General features: G+C 31.4%; 1 protein-coding gene across 1 annotated transcript in view; it reads left to right on the top strand.

Annotated features, from left to right (window-relative positions):
• Positions 1 to 22775, top strand: part of Lrriq3 (leucine rich repeats and IQ motif containing 3) — a 177490-nt gene that overhangs the window by 105050 nt on the left and 49665 nt on the right. Inside the window, exon 6 of the mRNA XM_015490411.2 lies at positions 11652 to 11781. Coding sequence (XP_015345897.1) covers positions 11652 to 11781 — 130 coding nt within the window. The remainder of the gene's footprint in view (positions 1 to 11651; positions 11782 to 22775) is intronic.

Genomic DNA, 22775 nt, shown 5'->3' with positions numbered 1-22775 from the left:
GGGAGGGGAGAGGTGGGGAGGGGGGATGGTGGAGGATGGGAAAGGCAGCGGAGCACAACAGACACTAGTATGGCAATATGTAAATCAATGGATGTGTAACTGATGTGATTCTACAATCTGTGTATGGGGTGAAGGTGGGAGTTCATAACCCACTTGAATCAAAGTGTGGAATATGATATGTCAAGAAATTTGTAATGTTTTGAACAACCAACAATAAAAAATTAAAAAAAAATTAAAAAAAAATTAAAAAAAAATATTAATTCTGCCTATCCAAGAACAAGGGAGAACTTTCCAGTTTCCAAGGTCTTCTCTAGTTTCTTTCTTTAGCATTCTGTAGTTTTCATTGTAGAGGTCTTTTACCTCTTTCATTATATTGATTCCCAAGTGTTTTATTTATTTATTTTTCTGGGGATATTGTAAATGGGGTAGTTTTCCTCGTTTCTCTTTCAGAGAATTTGTTACTGATATACAGAAATGCTTCTGATTTAATGGGTGTTGATTTTATATCCTGCTATTTTGCTTGCTTTGGATATTATGGATATTTTAACTGTATTGATTCTTACAATGCGTGAACGTGAGGTAGCTTTCTTTCATTCTCCTTAATTAATAAATATTTTATAATTTTCATTAGAATGAGCTTTAAATTTCTCAGGTAAATTTATTCTTAGGCATTTTATTTGTTTTTGTTGTTATTCTAAATTGTTTCTATCTAACTTCAGAGAATTTGATATTGGCCTATAACAGTGCTACTGATTGGGGGATGTTTATTTTGTAATCTGCAAATTTATTTAGTAATTCTAATAGTTTATTTGTTGTAGTCTTTATCAACTTATTAGATGAGGTTTTATACAAACAGTGACAGTTTAAACCATTCTTTTCCAATTTATATACATTTTATTTCTGTTTTCTGCTTGATTGCCTGATTGCCCTGGTTAGAACTTTCAGCCCTATGTTGAAGGGTTGAAAGTTGGCCTCCTTGACTTGTTCTAGATCTTAAAAATCTTTCAGCTTTTGCCCATTTTATATAATTTTAGCCATTGGCTTTTTATAAATAGCTTTACAATGTTGAGATACAATCCTTCTATACCACTTTGCTCAGCATTTTTATAAAGGATGAATGTTGAATTTTATCAAATGCCCTTTCTGCATCTATTGAGATGATTATATGATATGTGTCTGCCCTGTAGATATAGTAAATCTTGTTAATTGATTTGTATATTTTGAACCATCCTTGCATTCTTCAGATGAATTTCACATGATCAAGGTATATGATCTTTCTGATATGCTGTTGGATTTTGCTTGCTCCTGGTTTTTGAGGAATTTTGCATGTACATCAAATTGGCTTATAATTCTCTATTTTGGATTATATCCTTATTAGGGTAATTATTTGGAAAAATTCCTTCCTATTCTCCTTTTTGGAATGTCCTAAGGAGACATGATATTAGTTCTTTAACTGTTCCGTAGAGTTCTCCAGTACATTCATCTGGTCCTGTTCTTTTCTTTGATTGGGATACTTTCTACTATTGATTGAATCCACTAAGTGTTATTGATTGGTTTATTCAGCTTTTCTATTTATTCATAGTTTAGTCTTGGCTATTAGTATGTGTCTAGAAATTTGTGAAATTCTTCTAGGTTATCCAATCTGTTGGCATGTATTTGTTCATAAAAACCTCTAATGATTTTATTTCTGTTGTGTCATTTGTAATGTCTTCATTTTTATCTCTGATTTTATATAAGACTTCTAGAAGTTTTTTTTTTTTTTAATTTGTTTAGGTAAAAGTTTTTCTCTTTTGCTTAGATTTTCAAAGAACCAGCACTGTTTCATGGATATTTTGCATTGCTTTTTAGAGGTGATGAAGGCAACTCCTTCTCTCCTGATTACTTTGTTATGTCTTTTCTTTTTGTTATACTAAAAGCAGGCACCAGGATCTCTCACCTGATATCCAAACCTCTTGTGAAAGTAGTTTGGTATGGGTATAGCTATTCAATTTGGTGTGTCTGTTGAAGATGGTTGCTAGAGGATATTACTCAGCTGACATTTAATTCTGCTACCGACTATAGTTTTGAGTCATTTTATCCAGTTACAGGGATATTGGACTGCATGTAACTTACTTACATATTGGCATTTGCTGAAATATTTCTTATGTGAATTGCGTGCCTGAGGCTGTTAAAGAAATTGTGGTGAATAAACTATTATATTGGACAGATTGAGATTTGCACAGAAACTTGCAAATGTATATCTGGGGTCACTGAACACTTTACTGAGCCTCAGGGATTTAACACACACACACACATACACAAATACACACACACATTTGTGTGTCTCTGTTTCACATTTTTATGTAATCTACCTTTAGATCAAAAGAGTTCCTGCAATTCCTGGGATATATGTGATATTTAGTGGGAAGAATCATAATTACACTACATTTGAAGCAATCTTTTTAAAATAGTCTTTTTAGGCCTTAATATTGTAATAAAAGCAATGTGAAGAAACATTTACATATATTTCAAACTTTCAAAATGAGTATATTATTCCAAGTTGCAGGATTATGAAACCTCAGTTTTAGAAAATATGAGTCAATTTGGTAGTTTATCAATAATGCAGTTCTAAAGCATATTCAAGGATCTTGTACCATGCTTTACTTTGGAAACATAATTATGTATATGGATACCATGTTAATTCATTGAGATGTTTTCCTTATGGATAATATAAACCCCTCCTGAGATTCAAACTCCAGTTTAAAGCCTATAAGCTCTAAAGTACTGGATTTGCTTTAAGTGTTTGGGTTAAAGAAAAGCAACCTAAACATCATCAAAATGTTGGCAGTCCCAAACTACTGTTCTTTTCTTCTGTTTTCATAAATAAAAATATTTTTCAAATATACCTTAAGATATAGTCTCTCAAGCTAGATATTTTGTTTTTAAGGAAACATTTTTTTTCTTCAACTGAAAATTCTGTTTTATTGCTTATCATTAAAGTTTACATCACCCTATGAACTGGTCTTATTTGAAGATTCCTTAGCAGTATTAACATATTTTTTCATTTCACTTCAAAATTATTAGACTTACCAATTGAAAAGTATTATTCTAACCAAGTGTGCTAAGATATCAGGTTAATAAAATGCCTGCTTTTATCAGGAGTTTTGTTACTATTTAGTCCACTTTCTACTGTTTTTCTCAACTTCAATACTCTTTTCCTTTCATGCTTTTAACATCTATATTAAGAGAAGAATTGAATTTAAATCTTCCAACTAGCTTCATACCTAGGCCTTAGCGTTGTGCCATGTAGATAGTTGGCACTTGATACACCTTTTGTAAATAAATAATCAGATTTTTCATTCTCTTGTTATTTTTGAGTTTATAGTACGACAGAAGTTAAAGAATCCAATCAAACTGTTAAAGGGATATTGAGATAATTAATTCACAGACTCAGTCCTCAAAAAAAAAAAAAAAACTCTCCTGTAGGTGAAAAATATACATGATTGACATAAGGCTGGATGCAATAAATACTTTGAAAGATGCAATAAATACTCTGCAGTAAGTATTTTGAATAAGTCTCAGGTATTTCAGAGGTTTGAGTATCCTTAATCTGAAATACAATTCCAAAATATACCAAAGTTCAAAACTTTTTGAGCATCTGAATGATGCCACAAGTATAATTACACTCTTGATCTCTTGTGATGAATTATAGTCAAAATTCAATTGCATTAAAAATATTGTATAAAATTAACTTTAGGGTATGTATATGAGGTATTATGAAAAATAAATAAGTTTTGTGTTCAGAATTATTCAATAAGATAGCTTTTTACATTTACACAAATATTCCAAAATGTGTAACACTTCTAGTCCCAGACATTTCAGACAAGGTTGCATCCTGTACAAAGAATATAGGCTATTAGACAATGTGATGAATGTATCAGAAAAAAGTAAGGTAGGATTGTAAATGGAATTGCATTCCATATAGATAAATATAATCCAATGCCTTTCTGGAGAGATTTTCCAAAAAAAAAATTGAGTTTTCAATAAAACTCTAACACTCTGAAATTTCCTCGTATCTTTTTTTTAACTTATTCTATGTGATACCAATTATTTTACATTCACAAACTAGCATTAATTATTCTGAACTTGAAATTATATTCTAAAATCTCATGGAAATATTAGTGCCTTTTACTGGGTTCTACATCTGCTACCACTAAGTATGTACCATAGAAAATAGTGGCTACAGTGATGTACATATTGGTATTTCTAATATTGGTAATGCTGGACCTTAGATTTTTTGAACTGAGGAGGCATAAGCTTTCTTATTCTTTTTTCCTCCATGTGTTATTAAACTGGACATTTATGGAAAACATATTTGGGAAACCTCATTTCTCTTGATTACTTTTTGTATAGAAATAAACTGTCACATTTCTCTTTATATCTAGGTCTTCCTTTGTGAAGTCTCTTCCTCATACATTGAGAGTGTTATAATTTCTAGTCTACTTTGTTAACATAAATTAAGTTTAGGGTCACATGCAAGGTAGTAAAAATTTTTCAAGTCAGTTAAACCTTCCAAATTACTTAAAGAGTAATATCTTCAAAAGTAATTATTCTCATAAAACATTATTTTTAAACCATGTCCCTTTCTTTATGTTTTTTTCCTGTTAAACAGCATTGACTCTTGAAAGTAGGATCCAAATGCCACCCTACAAATTAACCACTTGGAGGAAAATTCTATCTTCTTTTCATAAGTTTATTACTTACTATACATCAGCCTCCTTTATATTGAAAGCTTTGCTTTCCAATTTCATTAGAGACTGATGCCAAACAGTAGAGCTAAAAATTCCACTGAGACAAATAAAACAAACAGTTTAATTTGTGTTTTACTCCCAGGGTTATCCCTTTGAGTATTATCTGGAAAACCTAAGATCTGGATTAGCACTTAAAAAAAAAGGATGTATTGTCTGAAAATAGGAAAGAGAAATTAAAAAAAAAGCAGGAGATAGGATACCCAATGACTGTGAGTTACTGTGGTTTTTTTAGCTTATTTTTTAATGGTTTACTTTGTATTTGTTATTTTTAGATATACATGATAGTAGAGTGTATTTTGACATTTTATATATACATGGAATATAACTTATTCTAATTAGGAAAGACAGTTGAATTGCACATAACTTTCCTATGTTCACATATGAGTGTATCACCAGTGAAACTCCACATCATGTACAACCAAAAGAATGGGATCCTAATTAGAATTACTGTGATTCTAAAGAGGTTTCTGAGATGATCTCTGAAATACAGCCTATTTGTAATGAGAAATGTATAATGTTTGTTTAGGCATAGAATAGTATAGATAGTACAGGAATAGTATAACAGTGGTTCTTTGTTAAACTGCTTTGATCAAAAAGTGAAAGCATTGTGATTTGCGTAACACACAATGAAATAAAAAACTACAATGTTAGGGAATACTAATGTTAGGGTCATTTCATACAATAGATTTCTCATTAGGATAAGTTGGTAAACAAAGCATGAAGAGTTGAAATATACCTTGAGTTTGGGAGATAGAAGAGTTCAGTATAAAATAATACTCTTGGTCTAGAAAGAAGATAGAGGGAATTATTACCACTGTCATCCACTCTCAGATTTTAAATAATAAATCATCATCTTTCTTAGGGGAAAAATATCTAGTACAAGCATCCATTGGATTTTTTTTTAACAACTGGGTACATATGTAGTTTGTCAGTTAATGGGACATCATTAATCCTCAGTTAATCTATTCCAATTTTCAGCAACGTCTTAAATTTTTTTCTTATTACAATTGGATGAGATATATTAATATATGCATGTCTCTCCCACTTCCAAACCTTTTATAGATGATTTTTTTTTCTTAGCTTCTCCACTCTAAACCATGAAAGAGCTCTTCAATACTATTTTGGTTCTTTGGCTTATTATGATATAGAATCAACAGAATGGGTAGAGATATGTGTCTGAAAAAGATAAAATTATTCCTACCAGATGCTTATGTTTATGCTTTTGTGTGCGTGTGACAAATTCAGGAATTGGTAAAGTAGAAGAGATCCTAGAAAATTCTGGCGAGTCTAAGTTGATGTACATGATAAAGAGCTTAGGAGAAAAATGTGAGAGTTGTGAAGAATTGCTAAGTGAAAAGCTTTGGAGTAAATGTAAGGTGTGAAATAATTCAGAAATAAAAGAATGCTGAAAGTGTCATAGGGATAAAGTCATATAAAAATAAAAGCTATAAATTTATTTTAAAATTATTTATGGTTATTGGTTTTTCTCCAAAACATGGAGGTCCATTTCATATCATATTGAAATAAAGTTCCTAAACTTTCACTTTTCTTGTTTATATTTCTCTTTGGCACTGTTCATTCAGAATTTGACAAATAATTTTATTTTTTTAATTTAATTGATTTTATTTTTTAATACACAACAGCAAATTGAATTACAATTCTTATTACACATATAGAGCACAATTTTTCATATCTTTGTATATAAAGTATGTTCATGCCAATTCATGTCTTTTTACATGTACTTTGGGTTTTTTTTTGCATTACAATTTTTATTACACATATATACCACAATTTTTCATATCTCTGTATATAAAGTAGGTTAACACCCAATTCATGTCTTCATACATGTACTTTGGATAATGAGGTTCATCACATTTCACCGCCCTTGCTAATCCCCTGCCCCCTCCCTTTCCTTTCCACCCTTCTTCCCTATCTAGAATTCATCTATTTGATGAATGCCATAGACCATTTTCAGTAATGAGTAAACAGTACATCCTTGTGAACTAGATTCTAGGCGGGGAAATGTAACCCAAGCAAACAAGCAAATAAAATTGTGATAAATCTTATAATCAAAACAAATAGGGTGCTGGGCACGGTGGCACATGCCTGCAATCCCAACAGCTCAGGAGTCTGAAACAAGAGGATGGCGAGTTCAAAGCTAGCCTCAGCAAAAAGTGAGGCACTAAAAAACTCAGTGAGACCCTGTCTCCAAATAAAATTAAAAAAATAAGACTGGTGATGTGGCTCAGTGGTCTAGTGCCCCTGAGTTCAACCCCTGATACCCTCCCCTGCAAAAAAATAATATAAAGAAAAAACCAAGTAGAGGAGGGAGATTATTTTTCACAAGGTTGTTATAGGATTTTCTGAGGAGATAATATTTTAAGTTCAGACCAGAAGAGTAGGAGCTAATCATGTGAAGTATGGGAAGGAGAGTGTTCCAGGCAGGGGGAAGAGTTTGCATAAAGACTAGAGGCAGGCAATAGCTTCTTTTTTTAAAAAAAAATTATTATTAGTTGTTCAAAACATTACATAGTTCTTGACATATCATATTTCATACATTTGATTCAAGTGGGTATGAACTCCCATTTTTACCCGGTATACAGATTGCAGAATCACATCGGTTACACATCCACTTTTTTACATAGTCTCATACTTGTTATACAAAATTACATATAAGAGGAAGTGAGGGGAAAGGAAAAAAAAACAAGGGGGAGAAATGAATTACAGTAGATGGGGTAGAGAGAGAAGAGGGGAGGGGAGGGGAGGGGGGATAGTAGAGGATAGGATAGGCAGCAGAACACAGCAATAGCTTCTTTTGTTTGAGATTCCTTCAGGAGACTGAATGAAGTCTAGAGTGACAGAAGTATAATGAACTAAGTCAAGAGTAGCATGAGATAAATGAGCTAGCTATATAGTCAGAGGCCTCATTTTACTGAGATTTTGTACCTCATAGTAAAGACTTAGCATTCTTAAATCACATTTAAAGCCAAAAAGAAATATAATCAGTTTTACAACTTGAACCATGTAAATGTATCTTGTATATACTAAAAGAAGATATTTGTGATTGACCTTGACTGGGAAGAGATAATTATAACTTTAAAGAAATAACAGTAGAAATGCAAAAATTTGAACAGATTTGAGACCTATTTTGGAGGTTGAATTTGCCAAGAATGCTCATGACTTACATATACAGTTTCATAAAAGGGTTACAGAACAAAGTTCTTCTGATTTGAACAGGAGAATGGTATTTTCCAAGAAGAGGAAGATGTACGTCATAAGAAAGTGGAGCCCAAATCTCTGTTACGTTTTCTCTGCTTAAACGTGACTTATACACTGCTTAATTTCACAGTAATTTAGTGGGTAAACTTCTATCTTTTCATGTTCCTGGTTTTCTATAACTTTTAAACATGTTTCTCTGTCCTGACACAATATACCAACTATTGTTCTGATCAGAAGTGATAGGATAAGAGTGCCATTTTTTCCCTTTCTAAAGTAAATATAAGTTAGGGTCAAATTGTACAAAGGGGTTCTAATTAGTTTACTATTAAATATCTTGGGTCTCTTATCATTCATCCTTTAAATCATATGATGTATTCAAGTAATTAAGTATTTTTGCCCAAATGTAATATCTCTTCCTATTTAACTTCATCTATTTAATTTGACCCACTGCTCCAGTCTGTGGATATGCCATGTTTTAGACTGCTGTCTGGTGTTCATAGATTTTGTTCTTTTACCATTTCCTCTGAAAATGTGATAAACATTTCTTTTATATTTTGAGTCAAATCATACATACACATATTGATCAAGATATGATTGAGAACAGATCTGTTTATAATGAAATTATAGATGTTCTTTCAGAGTGGTATCATTTTATTAATTCTCACTTTTTTCCATGTGATCACTCAAGTGCTTTACCTAATCATATTGTTATTTTATAAGTAAAGAAAGATATATCAAATATACTACTGACTTTAGGTTTTCCATACACAAATATTTGAACTGAATTACCTTGAGCCTGTTAAAAATTAAATTATATCTAATGCAATTAATTTGTTGTCAACTTATAATGTCAAATATTATCAAATATTCTTAAAATAGTTCCTAAAATTATTGAAGACCAGTGTGAGGATTAGAGTGCTACAGAGAATAGAATATGCTTTTGCTGTTGAAAACAAAATGTTTAGTAGATCGTTCTTAGTCTTCTGATAACTTTTCCTTCTCCATGGTCTCATAGATCAATCATTAAATGGTCACATTGTTTCTTTTTCTTTTTGAAATATATAGAACAGAAAAGTACATTTTCATTATGTTGGTAGCTTGTGTGAGCTTTAATTTAGAGACTTTAGCTTATATAAATAGGTTTGTTTAGAGATCTAGACTGATTATCTTACTACAGATTTATTCCACTCTAAAGTATGAAATCTTGGTAATAAATTTTTCTTTTCTAAAAGTAAACAAGGAAAACTATTTTAAATTATGACAAACAATGACGTTTGGATACATGATAAAAGACAAATGGGGGAAACTAAAGAAATGATATTTTGAAAAGAAATTTGCTAGCTACTTATTTAATTTCTAGCCTTTTAAATTTCATGATTCTATAAATTAACTATGATAGAGATAATGCATCTCAGATTTGACGTAGTGTTTTTTTCTTTATCATTCTGAGGCAACATAAAGGAATAAATACTTGTGAAAACCGAATTGTTGAGAACATGCATTATTTTCTTATGGGTAGGATAAAAATGTGGCATCTAAAAGACTATTTCTATGATTCAAATGGAGTTTGAAGTGATTCTTTCACATGTGGTGAATTGTATTGTCAGCAAGAAAAGATAGGGAAGTTATCAAAATAGAGTAAAATTCTCAGAAGTAGGAAGATACAAGAATCATACTGTAACTTGATAAGGATTTATAGAAAATTTGAGGTGGAAAATCATTTGACAATTTTTTTTACAGATTTAATTGCAACATAGTGTTCTATGCTATTTTTGTCATATTTAATATAAAAATAAATTTAAATGAAAACAGACTCAACATTACCTAAAAATCATATCACATTTTGATATTATGAGTTATAATCATTCTTGGTAACCTTAAGAAAAATTTTTAAATATATAAAGTACCAAGACCATTTTTGAGGTCTAAAGTACCCTGCTTATTTGTATTCTAGCAAAAACTAGTGATATTGTCATGTAAAGACTTAAAAGAAATTATCTTAGAGTTGATGAGTGAAAGCTATTTCATTGAAGAATAAATTCATGAACACATAATACTTAGTACCTGCAATGAATAATAAAACATCCTAGGAATTTGAGTCATTGCAGAGACTTGTTTTCAATATGATAAATTAGAGAATACCATGTATTAATAATATAGATTTCTAATAATAATTATATAGATTTCATTAAATATATCTATATTGTGTGGTGTAGAGAGAAAACATATCCAAGTGGTTTTTATTAAAAGGTAGAATAAAAGAATAAACGAGGTTTGAATCAGTGGACAAGTAAAAATACTGATGAAAATATGAGAATGATTTCTCTATTTTGAAATCCTCTTCTATAACTTTAATTCTCTTTAATTCTCATAGACATAAGGATCTCTATGAGAGCTTGCACGGTGAAAAAGCTCACCTCCTGTTTTTTTTTATGTATTAAATGAGCTAATATCTGTAAAGAGCTTAAAATAATGGCAGGTGATAAACTATGTAAATGTTATATATACAAATATGCAAAAGCAAACATCTCAGAAAGATCTAGCTTTAGGTGAATATTTGCTAAGCTTTTAGAATTTAGATCAGTGTTTATTATCAAGGAAAGCACATTATCCTGCAAAAGTTGTAATGTACAAACATATACATCCTTTTATGGTCTTGGTTTTTCTACCTGTGACAGAGATAATTATTTGCCCATTGTTATCTATCCTTTGTTCCCCCTTCTCTTCTTCTTAGTAAGAGGCCTTCAATTTTATTCCAGTACCCCCTCCTTTTTTTTCCTAGTTTAAAGGCCATATTCCTTACCCTCTCCTTTGTAACTGTGAGTGGTCAATGAGATCTTAGTAGAAGATATTAGTAGAATCTCTGAGAAGAGATAAGAAATATGATTGTGCACTTTTTAAATTTTCTCTTCTTCCATCTTCCAGACTGAAATGTAGACAAGGTGTTTGGAGCTCTAGAATCTCTCTGGAATGATGAGAGAACTTTGAGGATAGAAGCAATGCATGCAATAAAATAGAGATGATTCCCTCATGACCTGATAAAACCTCTGGAATAGTCCTGGCTGGACTCTGAAGAGAAAAAGAGAGAAGAGTGTTAATAAAACATTACAATACAGACATACAGTTTACATTGACAATGCCCCCATTTTTTGATGAAGCTCCTCTTCAACTTGTTATTCCTCCCAGTCATATTTGATCCACTTGTATTTTTCAGATTTGTAATTATGCTGACCACCCCCACCACATTCTTCTTGTGTTACTGTTCCTCCTTTTCCAGCTTATGTTGCTGCCATCATTATTCTGTGAAATAAATTTTCTTTCTCTGAATATTCCTTTAGACTTTCTGAGCAAACACTATAGTGTGTTTCTTTGTTGTCTCCTTATGGCATTCTCCTGACAGGTCTCCTTTATCCTCCATCTCTTTTGTAGCTTTATCTAAGGTATATTATAACTCTTAATAGAAGGACAGTTTATCAAAATATTACAGAAAGGGAGATTTTTAAATTTTTTTCTTAACTCTGCCTATTTTCCAGATTTATTTTTAATTAAAGTCAATTATAATATTATATATTGCATATGAAAACCCTTTGGGAACTCTAAAACATATAAGATGCTATCAGTGCTTTTATTTTATTTTCACAGGATATTTATTCTTCTGTTGATCTTAAAAAAGCTAGTGGACAGAGAAAAAATGTTTCTCCTATTATATATGGATTAAAAACAAAAGATATTGGCAGGAAATCAAAAAAATCAAGTTACCTCTTTCAAGAAGGTAAGTTATATAAATTTAAATTATATTTAAAGAATATATTTTGATCACTAAGTAAAGCACTGCCCATTGGGAATAATAATTTGAACTCTAAATAAATACAAGAGTCAATGAAATATACAAATTCAGAAATTCCATGAATTTCAAGAACCTAATTTCGTGTAGATATTTGGAAGTGGGTAAATTGTATAGCAAGAATCACACTGAACTGATTGTTTTGTTATTTTATGCTTTTGTCAGTATTACACCTTCTTTGAGAACTATATGAAGTATCAGATTAATCACAAATTTTGAAATTAAAAAGTGATATTAAATTTACTTCAACTTTGTAATTATTTTTGTTATATAAATGAATATTATTAAATTTTGGTTGTTAATATGCATTCTTTTATTTTTAAAGATTTTTTTAAAATGAGAAAATGTTATGAGACATTCTTTTTTCTATCATCTTTCATAGAAATATTATAAAGCCTTTTAATTTGAAAATCAGTTATCTCAAGGGATCCTCTTTAATTCTCAAATACTCAATTCTTTCTATTTTATAAAATTGCATGTTGGTATCTTTTATCTTGGTTATTTTCTTTTCTTGCATGTAAAACTGGTCACTCTGCTAGATCCACATTTGTCAGTGACTTGTTGCTTATTTTATCTGTACATCATTATTTTCATGTACTTCATAAAGCTCTATGTCTTTTATTTAAATGTAATTTTATTTTTATATGACGTTTTAAACATTTAGGCTTATAAACCAAACTGGAATAAAAGGAAAAATAGGATTCCCATGCCACATACCCCTCCACTCATTCCTTTTACTACTCCAAGGCCATTTAATTCAATAATTTTATTATATTAAAATTAAAAGTAAATAATTTGAGCTTAATCAGAAAATCTCTTTTTCAAATTTAGATTTAATCTATAGATTTCTACTATGAAATATTGAGATTTTATTCTCTTATAATTCTCCTTAACACATACACTTACCTATAACCTTCTCTCTATATAGAATTATAACATCACTATTTGGAGTTAACTAATATTTCATTTGTATTTATTTTGACTAAGTAAATACTGCTCACAGCTGGGCCACATTATTTTAGGAATAAATTTGTTTTTTTATGCAGTTTTTTTGTTGAAAATGTGTTTTCAAATCTCTTACACCATTCAAACTACTGCCAATTCAAATATACCCACATTTTAAAAAAAAGATAATCCTTCTGGATCCCATCTTTTTACTCTTTTAATTTTATTGCTGTACTTCCTATGACAGCTGTTATCTTGGCACTTCCCTTCCACCATGATCTTGAGAGTTTATCTGTCTCTCTAATCTGTTGAAACCCTTGTTTCCAGGATTCTGTATCATGTTCTTTCTTGGTTTATTTTCTTCTTTTAATGAGAGGCCTTCTCTATTACTGAGAACTTATGCATAGAGGTTAAATTTTTTAAAATTTAAAAGCCTAAGCTTGTCTTTATGCCACACTTAATTTGGTCGATGATGTGATTAAGTGCAATTAAATACAGAATGTTTTTCAATTTTCTTTCTTTTTTTAGAATTACTTCCTTGCTTTCTGGATACCAGTGTTACTTTTGGCATCCATTGCCATTTAGTTCTCGATCTGATGTGTGTGAACTTCTGTTTGTTGTTGATTGTCACCTTTCACTGTAAATAAGCAGTTTTTATGTCAGGTATTCAACTATTTCATAAGTGATTTGTCTCAGTTTTAGTTTGATTAGCTGGGTTTTCTCTCTATTCAGTTTATTGTGCCTTTTCAATCTGAAAAATTTTGTCCTTCAGTTCTGGGCATTTTTCTTATATCATTTTTCTGTTAAACATCCATAACATAATCTTAATTCTACAGTTTGGTAATATTAAGCACTTTTATATTATTGTGCAACAATCATAATCACCCATCTATCTCCAGAACTTTTCCATCTTCCTCAACTGAAGCTCCATACTCATTATACATTTACTTTGATCATCCTTGGCATTCCACCTCCTGGCACCACCATCTACTTTTCTTCTCTGGAATTTGATTACTCTAATTATCTCATACAAGAGACTTCATACACTATCTGTTCTTGCATAATTGATTTTTGTCACTTAAGGATTAAGTTTTTAACCTTCATCTGTGCTGTATCATGTATCAGGATTTCTCTCTTTTTTAAGGCTGAATAAAATTCTATGTATGTATATAGCCTGTTTTGCTTATCCACTCTTTCACCAATAGACACTTGATTTTCTTCCATGTTTTAGTTATTGTGAATAATATTGCTATGAACACGAATGTGGAATATGTCTTTGAACCCCTGCTTTGGGAGGATCTCACTTAGTGTCTCTCTCTCTCTCTCTCTCTCTCTCTCTCTCTCTCTCTCTATATATATATATATATATATATATATATATATATATATATAGTGAATCTATGTTCTTTCTTTCCTTCCTTCCTTTTTCTTTCTTTTTTGATATGGGGATCACATTATGGTGTCCAGGATGTTCTAAAATTCCTAGGCTCAAGTGATCCTCCAACCTCAGCTTCCTAAGTAACTGGGACTATAGGTGCATGCCACTGCATCCAGCTTTGATGATTCTATTTTTAATTTTTTCAGGAACTATTTTCCATAGCAGCTTTACCATTTTATGTTCCCACAAACCAGTATATAATTGTACAAGTTGGTCCACATCTTGGTCAAAACTTGTAACTAACTAATTTCTCATTCATTTATTTATTTTTTATTTTGATAAAGAGTTCTCACTAAGTTGCAAAACCTGGCCTCCAACTTGCAATTCTCCTGCCTCAATATCCTGAGTTGCCAGTAGTACAGGAATGTGCCAACATAGCAAGTAACAATCTTCTTATTTGATTGTTTATTTTAAATGTGGCTAATAGTAGGATTTCTTATATATTTTGGATACCAAGCTGTTATCAAGTAAATGACTTGAAAATGATTTCCTTCCACTGTGTGAATTGCCTTTTCATTCTATTAGTAGTGTCTGTAACATACAAAAGCATTCTAAGTCCAAATTATTTACTTTTAATTTTATTTCCTATGCTTTTTGTGTCATATCTAAGAAATCACTGAGAACACCAATATCTTGGAGCTTTTTCTCTATTTTTTATGAGTTTTATGATCTTTTTTGGTGGTAGGGGGGTCAGGGATTGAACCCAGGGGAACTAAACCACTGAGCAACATTCTCAGACCTTTTTAAATATTTTATTTATAGATAGAGTCTTGCTGAGTTGCTTAGGGCCTCGCTAAGTTGCTGAGGATGGCTTTAAACTCAAATCCTGCCTCAGCCTCCCCAGCCGCTGAGATTATAGACATGAGTCTTTGTACCCAGTGAGTTTTATAATTTTAACTCAATGTTTAGGTTCTTCATTCACTTTGGATTGATTTTTTATATAAAATATGAGTTCAAACTCACTTATTTTCATGTGGATATTCAGTTTTCAAAGCCCTAATTGTGAAAAAAGACTTCCTACCCACTGAATGTTCTTGAAATTTTTATTGGAAATCATTTGACCATATATGAAATAGTTTATATCTAGGCAGTCTATTCTATTCTATTGGTATAAATGTCTTTTGTTATTCCATATGTTGTTTTAAAAATATATTCATTTTAAATTTATGTATAAAACATAAAATTGTACATATAAAAGGGATACCATGATATATTTTAACAAATATGTATAGTGTAATATTTAAATAAACATATATATCTTCTCAAACATTAATTATTTCTTCATGGTGAAAACTTTTCATATCCTTTCTTCTAGCTTTTTGAAATGCACAGTACATTATTGTTATCATTTTACAATAACCCCAGAATTTCTTATTTCTATCTAACTGGAATTTAGTAACCATAGATCAATCTTTCTCCTTCCCTTCCCCTACCACACTCTCCCTGCATCTTGTATCCCCCAGTCTAGATTTTTTTAGGTTCCACCTCTGAATGAGATCATGCAGTACTTGTTTTTCTGCACCTGCTTTATTTCACTTAATATAATGATCTTCATTTCCATCCATGTTATTGTAAATGACAGGACTTAATTCTTTTTATGACTGAATAGTATTCCCATATAAATGTACCAAGTTGTCCTTATCCATTTATCAGGTGATGGACACATAAATTATTTCTGTTTCCTGGGTATTATGATTAATGATGCAATGAATATGGAAGTATAGATATCTCTTTAGAATACTAATTAATTCCCATTGGATATATATCCATGAGTGGGATTGATAAATCTTTTGTTGTTGGACACAATACCTTTATTTTACTTTTTTTATTTTTTCATGTGGTGCGGAGGATCGAACCCAGGGCCTTGCACATGCCAGGCGAGTACTCTACTGCTGAGCCACAACCCCAGTCCTGAGATTGCTAAATCTTAATAGTTCTATTTTTAATTACTTGAAGAAACCTTCTTACTGTTTCCCATAATGGCTATACTAACTTACGTTCCCAACAACAGTGTGTAATGATTCCCTTTTTTCCACATACTTGCCAGTTTTTGTTATCTGTAAACTTTTTTTAAAATAGTTATTATTATTGGGGTAGAATTATATCTCATTGTAGTTTTGATTTGCTTTTCTCTGATGATTAATAATGTTGAGCGATTTTTGTATATGTGCATATAGATGCTGTGATAGTGGGTATATACATATTGAAAATTGTTATTTTCTCTTGCTGAATGGACCCCTGTATCATTACATAATAATGTACATCTCTTTTTATTGATTGTTGTTTAAAGTTAATTCTATACAAGTATGGTTACTCTTGTTTTCCTTTGGATTCAATTTGCATGGAATATCTTATTTCATCCATTCATTTTTCATCTTTATGTGTCATTAGAGGTGCAGTTTTTTTTTGTTTTGTTTGTTTGTTTTTTCTTTTGTGTTTTGTAAGCAACGTAAAGTTGTGTCTTATTTTTTAATCTATTCAATTACTCTATTTTTTAAAATTTTAGAATATAATCCATTTATACTCAAGATGATTAAGTATTAATACCACTGCTTTGTAACTTGTTTTCTAGTTTATTTTTCTTTCTCTGTTTTATAGATCTCCTTTGCATTAAAATGATCTGCTCTCCTGGTTTGCTTTAATTACTTACTTATTTTTAGTTTGCCTATTATAGATTTTTGCTTTTTAGTTATCATGAGGCTTACAAAAATACATTTTTGATTACAGAAAACTATTTTGAAATGATACCAGCTTAACATTATCTTAAAGATAAGAACAGAAAAAAACAAGAATAAGAGAAAATATATGAGAAAATTACACCTTCATTCCATTTCTCTCCATATTTAAAATTTTTGGTATCCAATTTTACATCTTTCTTTTAACATATTAATTGCATTTATTAATATAGTTATTATTTTTAATTGTTTTATTTTTAGACTTCATACTAGAGAAATGAATGATTAATGCACCAGTTTTAAAATATTAGAACATTATGAATTTGTGTAATTACTTTGCTAGAGAATTTTATGTCTTCTATGATTTTTTCTTATTTCTCAGTATCTCTTTCTGTTTGAAGCACTGCCTTTTATTTTCTTGTAGAACAGATTTGCCAGAGGTTCTTATTCTTAGCTTTTTTTTTTTTTTTCATCTGGGAACATCTTTATCTTTTTTTCATTTCTGAAGGACAGCTTTGCTGGGTACATTGTTCTCAGCTGACAGATTTCTTTTTTCCTTCAGTACTAAGAAAATCTTGCCATACTTTCTCCTGGCCTGCCAGGTTTCTATGGAGAAGTTGGCTACAAGGTGAATTGGGATACCATTCTGTGTTGTTTCTTTTCTCTTGTAGCCTTGAGAATCTTTTATATCTTTCACCTTTGAGATCATTATTGTAAGATGTCATGGGATAGATTTGGCTGAGTTAAAATGATGACCTTTGACCTTCCAATTCTGTTTATATGTTATCCTTCTCTAGATTTGGGAAGTTTTTTTATTACTTCTTTGAATAAATTTTCTACCTTTTTGACATTCACAGTCCTTTTTGTACCTCAAGAAGCCAAATATTTGTTCTTTTAGCATGCTTTCTTTATTTCTTATCATTCTTTTTCCATTTTTCTCATCCAATTCTGTATTTTCATTAGCCTGTCATCAAGTACACTAATTCTTCTGTTTCATCTATTGTTATTGATAACTTCTATTATATTTTTAATTTTCTTGAGTGTATTTTCCAGCTCAAGAATTTCTGTTTGATTTTTAATATTGCTTCCATCTCTTTATAAAATTTCCTTACTAGTGTATTGAATTGTTTCTCTGTCTTTCATTCAAGCTCATTGAATTTCTTTTTAAACAACTGTTTTAAATCCTCTGAGCATTTTGTCATACTGATTACTTTCTGGTCATTTTCTTGTACACTATTTGGGTGAGATCATGGTTTCCTGAATGCTTCTGATGGGAGCTGGGGATATAGCTCAGTTGATAGAGTGTTTGCCTCACATGCACAAGGCCTGGGTTCAGTCCCCAGCATCTCAAGAAAAAAAAGATCTGAATGCTTTTGATGCTTGTTGCCTATTGTGTGTGTATGTGTTTGTGTGTGTGTGTGTGTGTGTGTGTGTACGTGTATGTTCTCCAGAAATTCTAACCGTGCCACTGATTCTCTCTGAGCTCCTTATCATTTCTGCTGCTTCAGCACTGGATAATATCTATGTGCATGCTCTTGGTGTGTTGTCATTATTTCAGTACTTGAGACAAATTTAAGCCTACTTCTATCTCCAATACACTTTTTGGCGTATTGTCCAGAATGAACTAGGAAAGCACATAAAAAGAGTAGTCTGTTCTCACAAGCTTTCTCCCTAGGACTTGGTTAGGCCTCCTCTATAACCAGCCTGAGGTCAGACATTGGGGATTCTGACCAACTCTGTCTGGGCAGAGTCATCATAAATGACCAGCTTCAGCTCCTATATAATACCTGTGGTCACCATTGCCAACAAACTGTGCTATACCCTTATCCCATAGCATATGAAGACCAGAACAAAACTGAGCTAGGCTCAAGGCTCACATTGCTATCTATGGGCTGCCTATTTCTCAGACTCATGTATGACTCAAAATTACTGCATTCAGCCTCAGATGATGCTAACTGAAATGCAAATCTCATAGATTGGGGTCATGCATATGTCTTACCCTGGCACTGGAGATGTGTCAGGGGAAACTTTAGATGGTCCATTAGGATTCTCCCAGTGTTAAGTTTTACCAAACTACCACTAAGTTCCTTAACTGAATCTTGTGCTTTCTATCATATCCTGTACCCAGTGAATGGGGTCTTTCACCACACTGTTCTGCTCAAGGTTGACTTCTACCAAGTCTCATGTTAAACTGGGTTACTTACAAGTCTCACAGCCATAGAAAAATGTAGTCTAGGAGGGAACATATGCCTAATGATTAGCAATGATTCAAGCAAAAACTTGATTCTATCCTAGTGGTGCACAAGTCACCGGGTGACCTGTTCTAGCTCTGATTGTAGGCTCTGGCCTACATACAGGTCTTCACTTTATAGTGAGTGCTGGTTCTCATCTAGTGCTGGTCTTCACTTTATAGTGAGTGCTGGTTCTCACCCCACTGAGCTCTAAAACAAAGCCCTATGTTTCTTTTTGTGCACTGCTCAAGAGCAGGTGGAGTCTTATTTCCTGTTCTGCCTCTGGAGGTTAGAGGTTGGAGAATGGAAGGAGGAAGCAGTCAGTCCTTGGCCTGTAGTAGTTCCAGCTCAGACCATGGGAAATGGCCTGGCAGCAAGGCTAATGAAATTTATCTGGCATGTCTGGCATTGGGAATCACCACAGCAAACCTGGCACTGGGTGTCAAATCTAAGGCCTGGACTTAAAGCTGTCTCCCTTCCTGAAGCAGAGATGTGCCTCTCTCCATGCTGGGATTATTAGAACTGGGGGAGGGATGACTCTGGCAACTCTCCTGTCTGCCTTCTTCAAGACCTCTATTTTGTTATACTACAAGTAGTCACTGTGGTCTCTCACCTAATTTTCTTAGCTCTTGTGAAGGTAGTTTAGAGTGTAGTTAACTGTTAACCTTGTTAGCTTATGTGGAAGCTATCAGTAGAGAATTTTACTTCCATCCTATTTTGCCTGTATCATAATTGTTTTAATTACCATAGTTTTGAAGTAAGTTTTGAAACCAGATTCTGTGATACCAGTAACTTTTTTATAAATAAATAAAAAAGTTACTGGTCTCACAGTATATATGAATAAATAAAAAAGTTACTGGTCTCACAGTATATACGTATACGTGTATATATAGTATATATAGGTGTATACACACACACACACACACACATATATATATATATAACTCTGTTGTTGCTTGACATTTGGTTTGATTTTAGAATTTTTTTTTTTATTTCCACTAAAAATGCCATTGGGAGTTTGTTAAGGATTGCATTGGGTTTGTTGATTCATTTGGTAGTATTTAACAATCTCAGGTTTTCCAATTCATGGACATGAGATATCTTTTCATTTATTTCTGTCTCTTTAATTCTTTTAATAAAGTATTGTAGGTTTTAGTGTATAACTCTTTCACCTTTTTGGTTAAATTATTGTCAAGCTTTTATTTCTATTTTTGACACTAAATCGAATTACTTTCTTAATTTTGATTTTTTGAATTGTTTATATAGAACTAATTGATATTTGTGGTTTGGTCTTACATCCTGCAACTTCATTAATTCAAGCTTATTTATTCCGTGTGTGTTTGTGTTTGTGTGTGTGTGTGTGTGTGTGTGTGTGTGAAAATCATTATGAGTTTTCAATAAAGATCATGTTCTTTGTGGACAGATGATTTTTACTTCTTCACCTTTCCAGTTTGTATGTTTTATTTCTTTTTACATTGCTCTGGCGAGGACTTCTATTACTATATTACAAAAAAGTGGTAAAAATGGACATCCTTGTCCTAGTCCTACTCTTAAAGAAAAAAGGCAAGTAGATATTTTATTATTGAATATAATGGTAGATGTGGGTTTTTCTTATTTGGCATTTATTATGTTGAAGTAATTCCCTTCAATTTCTACATTTTTGAGTGATTTTGTCATAAATAGTTATTGAATTTTTATGGATGGCTCTTCTACATATTGTATTTTCCTTCCAAGTTACTTTTTAATTAGAGCATTTTTAATAATGCTGATGATACTTATTTGTTCACCCATATTTAAGTATAAGTTTCTGAAATAATCTTTGGAAACTCCGTTTATATATGTATGGTTTCCTTAAAATCTTTTGATCTTTTTTTTAAAATATGTTTTAGTTGTTGATAGACCTTTATTTTATTTATTTATGTGCATTGCTAAGAATTGAAACCCAGTGCCTCACACATGCCTGGCAAGTACACTACCACTGAGCAACAGCCCAGCCCCTCAACTTTTGACTTTTAGTGTATGAGAATGAGGTGGTGTCTAGACTTTCGATTCTGTGAGCAAAAATATCAGTGTTTTTTCCAGAAGAATAATTCTCTGATATTCTGCTATGACATAAGAAGAATCACCCAGTTCTTAGAAATTTAGTGTAGGATTTTCATTTTATCTATTTTTTCAGACACCTTATTCCCTATCCTTACAATTTAACTGTAATTTTTCTGTTTATTTGATTTTACCTTTAAAAACACTTCAAAGCAAATATAAACCTTTTTAATTCAACTTTTTAAAATAATTTGCAACATTTCAGAGATTTTTTTTCAACTGTTTTTAACGTGAGGTTGTAGTAGGAAACCTTCTCATTGAACAGTTTTTGTTCTCCCCAAACTATTTTTGTTCATTCTCAAATTTGGACAATTATTTGGCTAAATTTTTGAAGCCTATGGGCAAAGCATTTTCCTTTAATACTTAAAAATATTATTGTACCTTTTTTTTGCTAAAATTCGCAGTAAGTATTGCTATTGAAAAATCTAATACTATTTGATCCATCTTTCTTTAGAATCTTTTAAAGTTATCTTTCAAAATTTCAGTATGTATGCATGTCAGTGTCTGTATGCATATTTGATCTTACTCTCTTTTATTTGTCAAATATTCAATTATTTCCTCACATACTTAATATTTATTTATTTTTATCCTTCTGGGATATGTACTGTGTACTCTTACTTCTATCTTCCATGTCTTTCAACATTTTTCTTATATTTTGAATCTCTATCTTTCCCAGGATTATTCTGGGATAGTTCCTCAATTTGATCTTCAGACTCATGCAATATTCTGTAGCAGAATTCAGTTTACTGTTTGTATTCTCTGCCTACCTAAGATTAATTTTTAAAAGAAAATTGACTATCACTTTTTGTTCTTAGTTCATATTGTTTTCTCTTCCCTTTCCTTTCTCTGTACATTATATATAATGTACAGAGAAAGGAAATTTTATTAATTATTAAATAATTTTAAATTCTTATTATTTTAAATTCTTATTGTATCTAATATTGATTCCAACAGATTTTTTATTATGAAAGTTGTTTGATTTTAGCTTATGGGGTCATATTCTTGGAGTTCTTGGTTTCTGTTTTTGATAATGTGTATTGGGAAATTGCAAGTAACCACTCTAATCTATGCCTGTCCAATAAATTCATAAAGAGGAAAAGAAATATACTTTAAGGCAAAGGCCATACTCTACAAATAACTCATTCCCATTTGGTATTATCATACCAAACATTTTTTTGGATCAGGTATATTCCAAACCTTAGAAAGATATCTACCTGGATTATGGTCTACCATCGATCAGTAGATTATATCCTCATCCTAATAATTTTTTCTTGTCTACAGTTACTACCAACTAAGCTTCTAATTACCAATAAATTATATATGATTGTTTTATTTCCTTGCTTTGAAACTTTAAAAAAATAACCAATGTTTACAGAACAATTTTTTTTCCTGTGGCACAGAATATTTCCTCTTAACAGGGACTACCTCAAATGGGCAGTTTTCTTGTCACTTTCGTACCAGAAATTCCCAATGAAGGTGTCACTACTATCCAGGACAGTTCAAAACAATGGTTCATTCATTCACTGTTCCTGA

The sequence above is a fragment of the Marmota marmota genome, unplaced genomic scaffold, assembly GCF_001458135.2.
Source record: "Marmota marmota marmota unplaced genomic scaffold, marMar, whole genome shotgun sequence".
Classification (NCBI taxonomy): Eukaryota; Metazoa; Chordata; class Mammalia; order Rodentia; family Sciuridae; genus Marmota; species Marmota marmota.
This window is presented reverse-complemented; position numbering and strand designations above follow the sequence as displayed.